At 44.6% G+C, this 12,211-nt stretch overlaps 1 protein-coding gene across 5 annotated transcripts in view; it reads left to right on the forward strand.

Annotated features, from left to right (window-relative positions):
* col4a4 (collagen, type IV, alpha 4) overlaps positions 1–11,283 on the forward strand; it is a 31,717-nt gene extending 20,434 nt beyond the window's left edge. For all 5 annotated transcript variants that reach the window (XM_062472942.1, XM_062472946.1, XM_062472943.1 and 2 more), the window contains 27 exons: positions 1,110–1,199; positions 1,505–1,665; positions 1,762–1,834; positions 1,918–2,024; positions 2,138–2,321; positions 2,446–2,514; positions 2,610–2,717; positions 3,257–3,475; positions 3,643–3,801; positions 4,069–4,236; positions 4,443–4,586; positions 4,672–4,779; positions 4,897–5,078; positions 5,186–5,249; positions 5,358–5,435; positions 5,525–5,632; positions 5,718–5,825; positions 6,339–6,410; positions 6,971–7,099; positions 7,192–7,299; positions 7,408–7,563; positions 7,697–7,804; positions 7,906–8,043; positions 8,119–8,235; positions 8,361–8,549; positions 8,689–8,972; positions 9,079–11,283. In XM_062472942.1, coding sequence (XP_062328926.1) covers positions 1,110–1,199; positions 1,505–1,665; positions 1,762–1,834; positions 1,918–2,024; positions 2,138–2,321; positions 2,446–2,514; positions 2,610–2,717; positions 3,257–3,475; positions 3,643–3,801; positions 4,069–4,236; positions 4,443–4,586; positions 4,672–4,779; positions 4,897–5,078; positions 5,186–5,249; positions 5,358–5,435; positions 5,525–5,632; positions 5,718–5,825; positions 6,339–6,410; positions 6,971–7,099; positions 7,192–7,299; positions 7,408–7,563; positions 7,697–7,804; positions 7,906–8,043; positions 8,119–8,235; positions 8,361–8,549; positions 8,689–8,972; positions 9,079–9,336 — 3,689 coding nt within the window. In that variant the 3' untranslated portion in view covers positions 9,337–11,283. The remainder of the gene's footprint in view (positions 1–1,109; positions 1,200–1,504; positions 1,666–1,761; positions 1,835–1,917; positions 2,025–2,137; positions 2,322–2,445; positions 2,515–2,609; positions 2,718–3,256; positions 3,476–3,642; positions 3,802–4,068; positions 4,237–4,442; positions 4,587–4,671; positions 4,780–4,896; positions 5,079–5,185; positions 5,250–5,357; positions 5,436–5,524; positions 5,633–5,717; positions 5,826–6,338; positions 6,411–6,970; positions 7,100–7,191; positions 7,300–7,407; positions 7,564–7,696; positions 7,805–7,905; positions 8,044–8,118; positions 8,236–8,360; positions 8,550–8,688; positions 8,973–9,078) is intronic.
* The last annotated feature ends 928 nt before the right edge of the window (positions 11,284–12,211 follow it).

Genomic DNA, 12,211 nt, shown 5'->3' on the forward strand with positions numbered 1-12,211 from the left:
TTTCACCACAAAAACGCAATTTCTACTTAAACCATGCAACGGAACGTAAATAAAAATACAACCAATGCAATCGCTACCAAGACGAACCTTTTGACACCGCCGTTGTGTATGTAGCCCAAATATTGACTGATTCTTAGGGGGGCGAAAATAAACAATAAATAAATAAATATATATGTGAGAGAACAAAGTGTTCTCGCCGAAGGCTTGAGCACACCCAATAAATCACGGAATGTTATGAGCACTCAACTATTAGCTCCACTGCAGCAATACAGAACACAGCACACTATCTTTATGCTGCCCACGAGGGCGGTCAAACTAAAGTTCACAAAACAGGAGTAGCTACGTACCTTGAGACTCACAAGACTGTCTGCATCTAAACAACATAACATTACATACCCTTTTTTTACAACGTACTATAGTAACATATACCCAAGACAAACACTGAATCTAACTAACAACACAATGGAAGTAAAGCTAGGTACTGTAGCTAGCACCGAAATGAGTTTAAAACCAAGCACAAAGTCGCAAATCCTGGATACAACGTCAAAAGCAACGCATATAATGCTAGCACTTACCTTCATAGTTGTTAGAACTGCAAGAGTTTTGATCTATAAATACATTAGGTCTCAAAATAAATGTTAAAACGTAGGGAAACTTCCCGTTACGTATGACAAACTACATTGATTTAGAGCTCACGTAACCGTGGATACAAACTAATGACTGTAAAAAGTCAATGATACAAACACTCGAGATGGAGTTGCACATTTGAAACACCAGGTGGCACCAGAACGGTTAAAAGGCTACAATGATAGGATTCTTCTCATTTAGTCATTTAGCAGACGCTCTTATCCAGAGCGTTCTCACCAGATCACTGTTGATACAGTTGACAATATCAATATGAATCAGTTTACATTTCATACTGGTTGAAGCTGTTTTCTTGCGGGTCAATATGGTAGCCTTGGTAACCACATTTGAGAAAAGTTGATCAAATGTGTTCCTTACTGCGTATGTAGTTCATGTGACGGATGGGCTGGTAAGAGATCAGTCTGATTGCTGGTCATTCAGTTGGTGTTTAGGAACCCATACCCTGTGCTCTGGGATTTTGGCAGGTTTGTACTGCACAGCAGGAGAGCCAGGGGAACCAGGGCAAGATGGAGTCCAAGGTCCACCAGGGGGTAGAGGGTTCCCAGGTTACAAAGGTGACTTTCTGTTATTTATTAATGTGTTTGTTGATTGATTCACTTATCTTTCATGCACCTTGTTTAGTACATGTCATTGATCATATAAATATAGTACAAAGTTAGCTTTTGGCTTCCTAATCTTCCCCATAAGAGCATCAGTTCCAAATAAAATTCACATAAACAACTTTTCCCATGCATTTCGGTACATATGTCTCCAGTCAGTGATCTATTTACATTTGACACACTCACATCATTGCTACCGCTCACATATGTTGCAGTGTGTGGGGGCGAACACTGAGATGTGTGTGTCCTGGTGTCTGTAGGTAGTGCTGGTGCCTGTGACTGTGGGCCTTCAATACCACTGGTGGGGGAGCCTGGTTCTATCGGACCCCCAGGGTTGCCTGGGTTACCTGGCATCTCAGGGCCAACTGGACTGAGAGGCGACAGCGGTTTTTCAGGAGAACCCGGAGAACGTGGACCAGCCGTGAGTGGCGGTATCGCTCCTCGTGTGCCTTAGTTCACCCAATGTTCTCTCGTTCATGAACAAAAACGTTTAATGTACCGTGTGTTTTTCTGTCAGGGACTGCCAGGGTTTCCAGGGGCTCGAGGGTTCAAAGGTCCGAAAGGGGACCTCTACATAATGGATATCAAAGGTAAGGGCACAAGTGAAAGAATCTTGTTTTGGACGGATTTTTGTGACTTTGAATGGAAATATGTTGGTCTGTATTGTCTCTAGGAAAGAAGGGAGCAATGGGCTCCCGAGGGCCCCCTGGTCAACAGGGAGCCACAGGAATGAGGGGACAAGATGGTTTCCCAGGTACACCTGGCGATGAAGGCCCAAAGGTATGTCTCCCAGGTCTGTCAGCTGGGTTCAGTTTGCCTGTCTACAAATGAACATGGCCCAAAATTAAATGTTTTTCCTGTTTGTCTGTTGGTTCTCCGTCTGACTGAAACAGGGGGATAGCTTTTCAGGGTTTCCTGGTGAGAGAGGTTTTCGAGGATTGGATGGGCCTAAAGGGTTCCCCGGAGCCGCTGGTTCCCCAGGTTTGGATGTCATAGGTGCTGTGGGACTCAGGGGGCCCCCAGGGGATGCGGGACCCCCAGGATTCAGGGGGCCTGTTGGCCCCAAAGGAGTCCAAGGTCAGGAGCCTGCTCAATGCTTCACTTTGTAATTTATGTTTTATAGTATTGTAATGATCTCGTCTGTACTAATGACTGTCCTCCATTTTGTGTTTTCCTTCCCTGGCCCCCTTGTTGACTGAAGGAGATACTCTGCCCTGTGTGCCCAGTAATCCCGGAGCACCTGGAGAGAAGGGAGATGCTGGACAACAAGGTAACGTTGCCTAACCACTGTCTTCTCACCAGGGTTGGGGTCAGTTTTGTTTAAATCCAGTGGCCGTGTCTCAAGAAAATGTATGTGCTCTCTAGGACTCGCTGGTGGGACAGGTCCCCCTGGGTACAGAGGACTTCCTGGACCTGACGGCGTAAAGGGACAGAAAGGAGACTTAGGGCAGGCAGGACCAACTGGAATCAAAGGTATATCTTGTTTGACATATACGATCACAGGAAGAACACAGTGTGAAGAACACAGGGAGTCAGGTGGCTGAGCGGTTAGAGAATCAGGCAAGTAATCAGAAGGTCGCTGGTTCGATTCCCGGGCGGCAAAATGACGTTGTGTCCTTGGGCAAGGCACTTCACCCTACTTGCCTTGGGGTAATGTCCCTGTACTTACTGTAAGTCGTTCTGGATAAGAGCGTCAGCTAAATGACTAAATGTAAATGTAAATATGCTTATATATAAGACGCATAAAAACATATACTTAAAATGTGATGGAATATGGTTAAATAAGTCATTATTACATTTACATTTAGTCATTTAGCAGACGCTCTTATCCAGAGCGACTTACAGTCAGTACAGGGACATTCCCCCGAGGCAAGTAGGGTGAAGTGCCTTGCCCAAGGACACAACGTCAGTTGGCATGACCGGGAATCGAACTGGCAACCTTCGGATTACTAGTCCGATTCCCTCACCACTCAGCCACCTGACTCCCGCATTATGCTCTCACCCCCATGCAGGCTCTGTGGGGTGTGAAGGAGACGTAGGAGATCCAGGCAAAGAAGGCCTGAGCTATGATGGTTCTCCTGGGTCCCCTGGCCTAAGGGGCCCTACGGGGCTCAAGGGCCCAGTTGGAGACTCAGTCCCTGGAGCTCCAGGACCAATAGGATTCACTGGACCACTGGGCCTATCAGGACCTAAGGGAGTTCCAGGGCCACCTGGTCCAACTGGATTAACAGGTACCAGAAACAGACAATATGCAAATCCATATTCCTTGTATCTCAACTTTAGTTTTATAGGTACGATGGTTGTTACTATATTAGACCGTAAGGATTGTGTCCGTTGTTAATCATTGAGCAAATAGTATTATATGACTTGCATAGTTTAAAGGACTGCCATTGCACAGGTGAAGCAGGTTTGCCAGGTTACCTGGGGACTAAAGGGGAGCGTGGAGAGAGTGGTGCTACAGGCAGAACTGGATCTCCTGGACCCTCCCCCTTGTGTGAAAGCGGGGCCAAAGGCATCGCAGGGCCCCCTGGACCAGCAGGGGATCAAGGCCCTCCAGGTAAGTCAGGTGGCTGAGCGGTTAGGGAATCGGGCTAGTAATCTGAAGGTTGCCAGCGTTGTGTCCTTGGGCAAGGCACTTCACCCTACTTGCCTCGGGGGAATGTCCCTGTATTTACTGTAAGTTGCTCTGGTAAAGAGCATCTGCTAAATGACTAAATGTAATGTAAGTACCGCCTGCATGTATGTGTTCATCGCAGGCACCTGTGATGAGGTAATTTTGGTCTGTTGGCAAGTAGTCAGGTCATTCTGTGTGTGGCTGTCTCAGGTTGCGCTGGTGTGAAAGGTGATGTCGGACCAGAAGGTTTGCCTGGCACCGGCCCTAAAGGGATGGTTGGGAAAAATGGATCTCCGGGCTTTCCTGGGTACCCCGGTGCGCAGGGTCCCACCGGCCCTATAGGGGACTCAGGTGTACCAGGAGCAGATGGGCAGAAAGGTTAGAGAAACAGTGCTGTACCAAGCGAAGAGAGCTTGCTTTTCCAACAATGTCATACAATTGCAGAAAGTTATGAATAATACATAGTAAATCACAATTTCCTCATGTGGCAGACACTTTTATCCAAAGCAACATACCAATAGTGCATTTAGAACGTACAGCAGTAGTTCTAGGTTGATTGCCCCAATGTGACTTCTAACGTGAAGGTCAGAGAGGTGCACCTGGAAGAGAAGGATCCTCAGGGGACCCAGGGAGGAACGGGGCCCTAGGACCTCCAGGGAGGAAAGGGGAGAGAGGCTTCGATGGCCAACCAGGCTTTCCTGGAGACGAAGGAGTCAAAGGAGGAAAGGGTATGTTTATCTAATCTTAGTATTTTAGCTAGCATCAGGGCAAATGGAATCGAATGGATTCTGATGTGAGGAGCTTATCTTCCAGGTAGCAAAGGGGCCTTTGGGAACCCTGGAAACACTAATCTTATCCCCATCAAAGGATCACCAGGTCCTCCTGGGGCACCTGGTCTAGATGGTTTCACTGGGCAACGAGGTGAGAGAAAGACGCAAATCTGTTTACCCTGATTAATTATCAGTTTAATTAGTATGTACTGTATGTGTTTTCCAAAGCATGATCCGAGGTAGCTAAACATTGTTATTCCCCTCTCAGGGAGTAAGGGTGTTATGGGAAGACAGGGTGAGCCAGGATATGCAGGGGTTGGTGGACCCCCTGGTGTGGAGGCTGGACCTCGCGGGCCATCTGGCTCCTGTGGGCAGCAGGGGGACACTGGCCTACCAGGTTTTACGGGCCAGAGGGGCATCACAGGCTTCCCTGGAGAACCTGGAGACCAGGTAGATGCTCACAGTTAACTGTGTTTAACACATTCCTTTCCTGTTTGAGTTCCTTTAGCTGGAGGGTTCGCCTTGTGCAACTTGTGCGACTATGTTTCTGCCCAAAGGGTGACCCTGGGTTAACAGGTCCGTCTGGCACGCCTGGCTTCCCAGGATACACTGGCATCAAAGGTATGAGCATTCCCACAACACTGGGAATACTGTTTATTTACCAACATGAATCATTTGCCAAGATGTGGGTGCTTAGCTGAGGGTCACACATAATACACTCGTTTACAGGTGACAGAGGGGACTCCATTGGTGCTCCACCTGGTCCGCCTGGTGACAGGGGACCCCGTGGGGAAGACGGGATACCTGGTAATGTAGAAGTAGGAGAAGCACATGACGAATAGACAGCAACAAGGAAGTTTTATCTCTGAGGGATCTATAACTGTCCCCTCCCATAGCTTCATCTGGTGAGAAAGGTGATCAAGGAGAACCAGGATTCTCAGGCGCACCAGGGCCTAAAGGATTGCCTGGCCCTCCGGGATCCATTGGGCCACCTGGTCCTCCAGGTAAGAACATGCATTGGAAAGCCTTGTAGATAGACATACACACGGTGGAGCAGCAATGGTGTCCTCACTCCTTTCTCACTGGCAGGTGTCTTCGGACCACCAGGACCTGGTGGGAGGCCGGGGGCCGAGGGCCCCCAAGGAAATCCGGGAGTGCCCGGTCTCGAGGGAGAGCAGGGGCCCCAGGGACTCAAAGGTTTGTTTGAGTAGAGTTGAGCAGAGGTTTAATTTTAAATCATATATATACACAATCATTTTTTTTCTTCATATTTAAAAAAACATTTTACATACAAAAGTACAAAGTTGGCCTTGCTGAAATTTTTCCCCAAATTTACTAATTTAAAACTACAATCAAAGACACTGACACAATAGTACACAAAAACATTTTTGATTAATTGTTGGTATTGACTTTTTATTACAAACCCAAACTGAAACATATGCCGTACTCTCAAATCATAAAATACATGAAACAAAATCAACTCAGTCAAAAGCATCAAAGCAATGGATGCCAACAGACTGAATAAACTTAGATAGAAGAATGGGTCTGTCAAGTCAACTGATAAAGAGTCTCATACTCAAGTCTAAATCTCTTCAAATGAAGCTGTACAGTCAACAGGAAGTTGCACTTCTACCGTAAAACTCTACTGTAAATACCCATTCAATGAGCTTGACATTGTCCTGACTGGTACATTGTTGTGTTTGCCACCAGGTCCTCCAGGGCCGCTGGGCCTACATGGGCTGGATGGGCTGAAGGGTGTGAAGGGAGATGTTGGAACAAGAGGTAAGTAGGAGCAGAGAAATCTGTATTTTCTACATCATTTCTACTTCTTACATTTTCAGCCAGGCTCATTACTTTTTTGGTCGTGTCTGTGTGACAAAAAAATTTGGGGGGACCAATTTTTTTTTGAAAAAGGTTTACTGAAAAAACAAATTTGTGAAAAGTTTCAAAAAAAAATGTTGGCGAAAAGTTAAAAAAAAAATGTTGGCGAAAAATTTACAAAATATATTTTTGTGAAAAATTTCAAAAAAATCTTTTTGCGAAAAGTTTCAAAAAAATATTTTTGCGAAAAGTTTCAAAAAAATATTTTTGCGAAAAGTTTCAAAAAAATATTTTTGCGAAGTTTCAAAAAAATATATTTGAAAAAAGTTACAAAACAATATTTTTGAAAACAGTCCAGATTCTTTTTAAACATGAGTATCTGACGTCTACTTGAGTGGAGGATGTGTGTGTACTTCTGCCATCTCTGAGTAGGAGTCAGCATTTGTGTGTTCTGAAGAGAACAGAATTAGATTAAAACTTGGATTGATTGTATTATACACACACACACACATATGTTTCAGGACCTGGTGTGCCAGGACCTCCAGGGTATGTGGGGCCAAAAGGAGACAAGGGATCCAGAGGCTGTCAAGGCCCCCAGGGGCCAATCCAGTCTGGGCCACTGGGGCCAAAGGGCCAATCAGGATTCACAGGTACAGATATCAAACATATTGGCAACCTAGATGTCTGTGACGGTAAAGTGGACTTCTGTGACATGGTGTGACAACCGAATATCCCCGTGCAGGTAGTCCAGGACCTATGGGTGCCACAGGCCAGCCAGGTGTTGACTGTACCAACCCCATTCCAGGGCACTGTGGAGAGGCAGGCTTCCCTGGGCGAGATGGAAACCCTGGTCAGAACTCGCCCCCACCCCGCCACCCCACCCACCCACCCCCGATAAACAAACATTCCATACCGTTTTCTTTTCATGCAAAGTTATTGTGTTGTTATTTTAATTCAGGCCCACCTGGGGACATTGGGCTTCCTGGTCGTGCTCTGCCAAGGACTGGAGACGAGGGGGATAATGGTGCGCCTGGGTTTCCTGGGCTGAAGGGGGAGAAGGGGTCTCTAGGAGTCTATGGGCTACCTGGCATTGCAGGATTACCTGGCTTCAAAGGTAACCCTTACTCTGAAGCCAGCTGGTATTATGTTTGTAATTACTCATCTATCAGTTTAACCATTGCTGTCAAATATATTGATGTTGACATGTGCTGTATCATGTCTAAACATTTGTGTGGCATTTGCATTAGGTGAGCTTGGTAGTCCTGGGTTAATGGGGATTCCAGGATACAGAGGACCCTCTGGAACTTGCGGCCCACCTGGATGTAAGGGGGCCCAGGGCCAGAAGGGAGACCCAGGTGAGCTAGTGGTGGTTATTTTGAAAAATTGACACAACTGTGAACTAACGAAACACTACTACCCCCTCCACTCTGTCTGACTGCTAGTTCTCTATCCACAGGACCAAAAGGAGAAGTAGGGTCAGTGATGTTTCAGGACAACACATCAGCCCCTCCCGGGCCCCCAGGAGCTCCAGGTATACCAGGCCAAGAAGGCTTTCCTGGAGCCCCAGGAGTAAATGGCAGAGACGGACCGAAAGGTAAGGTCTAAAAACAGAAACAACATAATCTCCATTAAAAGACTGCATGCACCGATTTGCATAATACTCTTGCAGGGAGGAATGGACCTTTGGGGTCCCCGGGTTTTCCTGGGCCAGATGGTCCTCCAGGTCCAGGTGGAGCCCCTGGAGATAGAGGAGCCCAGGGAGATAGGGGGGTCTTGGGTCTACAGGGTGAGTCACAAGAGCCTCTGCATTTAATTATTGATCGTAGCATCATATAACCATGATTTTGTTCCTGACACATGCATTGTGACTGGTCTTGAGTCTTAAGTCTCTCAGTCAATGTTTCATCACAGGGGAACAAGGTCCCACTGGAGACCCTGGAAGCCCAGGACCAAGCACCGTCTTCAACGCTGGCTTCCTTTTAGTGATGCACAGCCAATCAGAGACTCTCCCTTCGTGCCCTGCTGACATGGCAGAGCTGTGGACGGGCTACAGCCTCCTCTACCTGGAGGGCCAGGAAAAAGCTCACACACAGGACCTTGGTATGTGGCCCTACAGCATTACTCTCTCAAAAGCAGAATTATGTCTGTTTCTAGCCAACGTAGATGGTGAAGGAGAGTGTATCTAACCAGTGACCATACGAGGGGAGTCATCAGATGTTTCCTGTGTACCCCTCACCAGGCCAGGCAGGCTCCTGCATGCGCCTGTTCAGCACCATGCCCTTCTCCTACTGCAACATGGGCACCTGTGACTATGCCAGCCGCAACGACAAGTCCTACTGGCTTTCCACTACGGCAGCTGTGCCCATGATGCCTGTGGCTGGCACAGAGATAAAGGAGCACATCAGCCGCTGTGTGGTGTGTGAAGTGACCTCCCCGGCCGTAGCTATACACAGTCAGGACACCAGCACGCCACAGTGCCCTCCCAAATGGAGGAGTTTGTGGATGGGGTACTCTTTCCTTATGGTAAGAATAACAATGTATTTTGGGCCTTAACGTTTCTACCTGTCGCCTTATGCAAGCCTGTGTGTGGAAGTGCCTGTTTGTAACGCATACGTACTGAACCTTCCAGCACACAGGCGCTGGTGATGAGGGGGGTGGGCAGTCTCTGACATCGTCGGGAAGCTGCCTCCGAGACTTTCGTGCCCAGCCTTTCGTGGAGTGTCAGGGACCGCGTGGCACGTGCCACTACTTTGCCAACGTCTACAGTTTCTGGCTGACGCGTGTGGACAGGAGCGGACAGTTCAGCTCCTCCTCACAAGCCACGCTAAAGGATGAGAGGCAGCAGCGCCTGAATGTGGGGCGTTGCAACGTCTGCATGAAGGAGTAGTCCAGTCCTTCTTGGTCGGGTGCCTTCAACAAGGTCTGCCTCCAGCACACATCCTAACAAGAACTGCACTGAAAATGCACTGCGATTGGTACAAGAGGCAATTTCACACCCCTACTGGTCACAGAGGCTGTGACCGTGCTTGCTGGTTACCTGCAAGTCTGTGAACATTTACTATTATATTCCTAACTTGTTTTATCCAAAGCTTCTTCAGCAAACATACTTGATTATTATCCTTTATATTATCCTGTGCTGATTCATTTACAAGGATACAATAGTATTAGATTCAGCAACTGCAGTATTTTGTTTTGTAAATTGGCTGAAAGCTAATAATCATGTATTATGTACCCAGGATTTAATATTTTTGTCAGATTACCTCAATGGAAAGGTTTTAAAACAAGTGGCCTACACAATTATAATATGTCAAAAGTCAATTAGATTAAAAACTTTTGCACATTTAAAAATAAAAATAAATGACAAAGATAACAAACAATATTACACAGTGCGGGGAGAGACAGAATACCCATACATAATGCTAACAATTTCACAATAGTACAGAGTACACAAAATTAATGGACGGAAAAAATAATATGACTACATGAAAGTGATGACAAACTAACAGCAACAACATAAAAATACAAAATTACTCTGTGTGTGACGTGCAAGAGTGTTTGTTTGTGTGTGTGCGTAAGTGTATGCATTTATTTGTGAGAGAAATACTGGTTTATACGCCTGTATTGACTCCTGAGCAAGAGTAATGAAACATGTCACTTTGAGTGAAACAAAACATGGATGCATGAACAATACATGGGGGAAATAACTTACATAACAGCAGTTAATTGTTTTTTTTCAAGAATCTTTTGTAACATTTTATATAGAGTTTTTTTTCCAGGTTGGAAAAGCCATGCCAAGATTTGGTACTCATAGATCTTATCGAAAATGTATTCAACTGTCTGTTGCCAGGGATGGTGCACATAACCACCTTTTGGTAGCAGGGAAAACTTCAACAAGCAGTATATATCAGTACGGTTTAGTACGTTAAAGCTTTCAGTGCCTCATTGAAGAACTTGAAGTCAACTGAAGGGAAGACTTGAAGAATCCTAAACAAGTATAACTGTTTAAAACAGTGAACAGGTGCTATATAGTTTATGACATCATTTATTACATGCAGTATGTACAACGTCTCATGTGGAATTGGTTTTGATTTTGAAAGTAAACAGAAGTACATAGTGGCGGAAATGATGATTAAATGTTCAGTCTCTCTTGGTTTGATACCTCAGCAGCACAATTCAAAGACAGCTAAACTTCCTCTTCATTTGGGTAGGCCAGAGTTCTCTGCTCTCATGTTAATTACACTGCTGTGTTGCTGAATCAGATCAGTTATATATTGTAATAGTGAATCATCACATTATTTGATAATATTCCATCTGCAGATGTTATATACAGCAGATCTTCAACTAACTATCAAAACGTATTAATTAGTCATATAAAACTTTAACACTGAACAGTTGCTGTTTCTGCATAAAAATGGTTTCCTTTTTGAGCATCTACAGAAAATATACAGGGGATATTTGAAAGTTTTATTATGAATTATTCTACGTCACCTCACTCCCGCTTTGTCAGACAAGAACATGTTGTACCCACCGAATGCTCTTTTTAAATACTTTCTTTTACTATCTTGATGTGTGTATAGTACTTAACTCAGTATCATTAATTCATAATTATGTAGAGATGTATGTATTAGTCGCCATTCTGTTTTCATTTTAGATTGTAAGAGCTGTTAACGAGTGGTCAGTAAATCATTTAGCTTTCAGTCATCTCCCTGATTAACTAGGTTATTGTCAGTTGTTCACCCATCTTTAAAAAAAAAATCCTCCTCATTAAACTCCCCATACTGTTTCATACGTGTCTGAGTCTTCAGACCTTTAACACACAACATATGTAATCTAATCACACACATAATTCAGTACACTTTATAATATTCTACATAACATGGAGTAAGACTGAAATTGGAGTCTTTAAATATTTTTTAGGTTTTGGCATTATTTTCTGTTGTATGTAAATATGTTTGAACTGTCGAAAGTACAGGATTGCTTTATATTTTTACTGTAAATGTCAAGAGTATTTATTTAGGTAGGAATTATTGTGGTGCTATTTTTTAAAATGGTGAATGCATGTTATTTCTCGACGAGAGAAATCAAGTATAATGTTAGGTGACTGACAATGTTTGAATTGACTTTAGGCTGTGGATGAGAAAAATGAAAACATTCACATCATTTTTGAAAGTCTATTAGAGATTGCAGGTGTATATAATAACCATAGTTGCCTGTGAAAGGTTATCCAGCTCTAATCCTCTTCCTTGGGGCTGCTCCTCAGAGCAGCAGAGTAACAGCTGGACTAGAGCATTCTAGTGTCACTGGAATGTAGTTTCTACTTGGTGTAATCACTCAGCTGATCTCTCAACTTGACTGACATAAATACACCCTCCTCTTCATAAAGCAGTGTCCTGAGTGTATTTGATGTTACACGCAGCAGCTCTGAGTTTAGTTTGAGTTACGAATGAGAGGAGTTCTTCACAGCACATTTCCATTTCCCCAAATTTAAGAGTTGTACCAAATGTTCAGCTAATGTCCTGCTCTCATTTGAACTGACAAATATACACAGACTGATGCCCCCCAAGACACTCATCTCTGAACCATTGATGACAGTTCTGTCAGCACTCTTCAATCCTTATAGGATAACCCTTTCACTAACAAACATATTCCTAATCAAACAGTATTATTAAATACATTATATGTGGACTGTTTTATGGGTAAATAAATACATGTAATTCCCAAGATGAATTGTCCTTGTGTGATTCTAGAAAAACCCCGTTTGT

This window comes from Osmerus eperlanus, chromosome 11 (genome assembly GCF_963692335.1).
Source record: "Osmerus eperlanus chromosome 11, fOsmEpe2.1, whole genome shotgun sequence".
Classification (NCBI taxonomy): Eukaryota; Metazoa; Chordata; class Actinopteri; order Osmeriformes; family Osmeridae; genus Osmerus; species Osmerus eperlanus.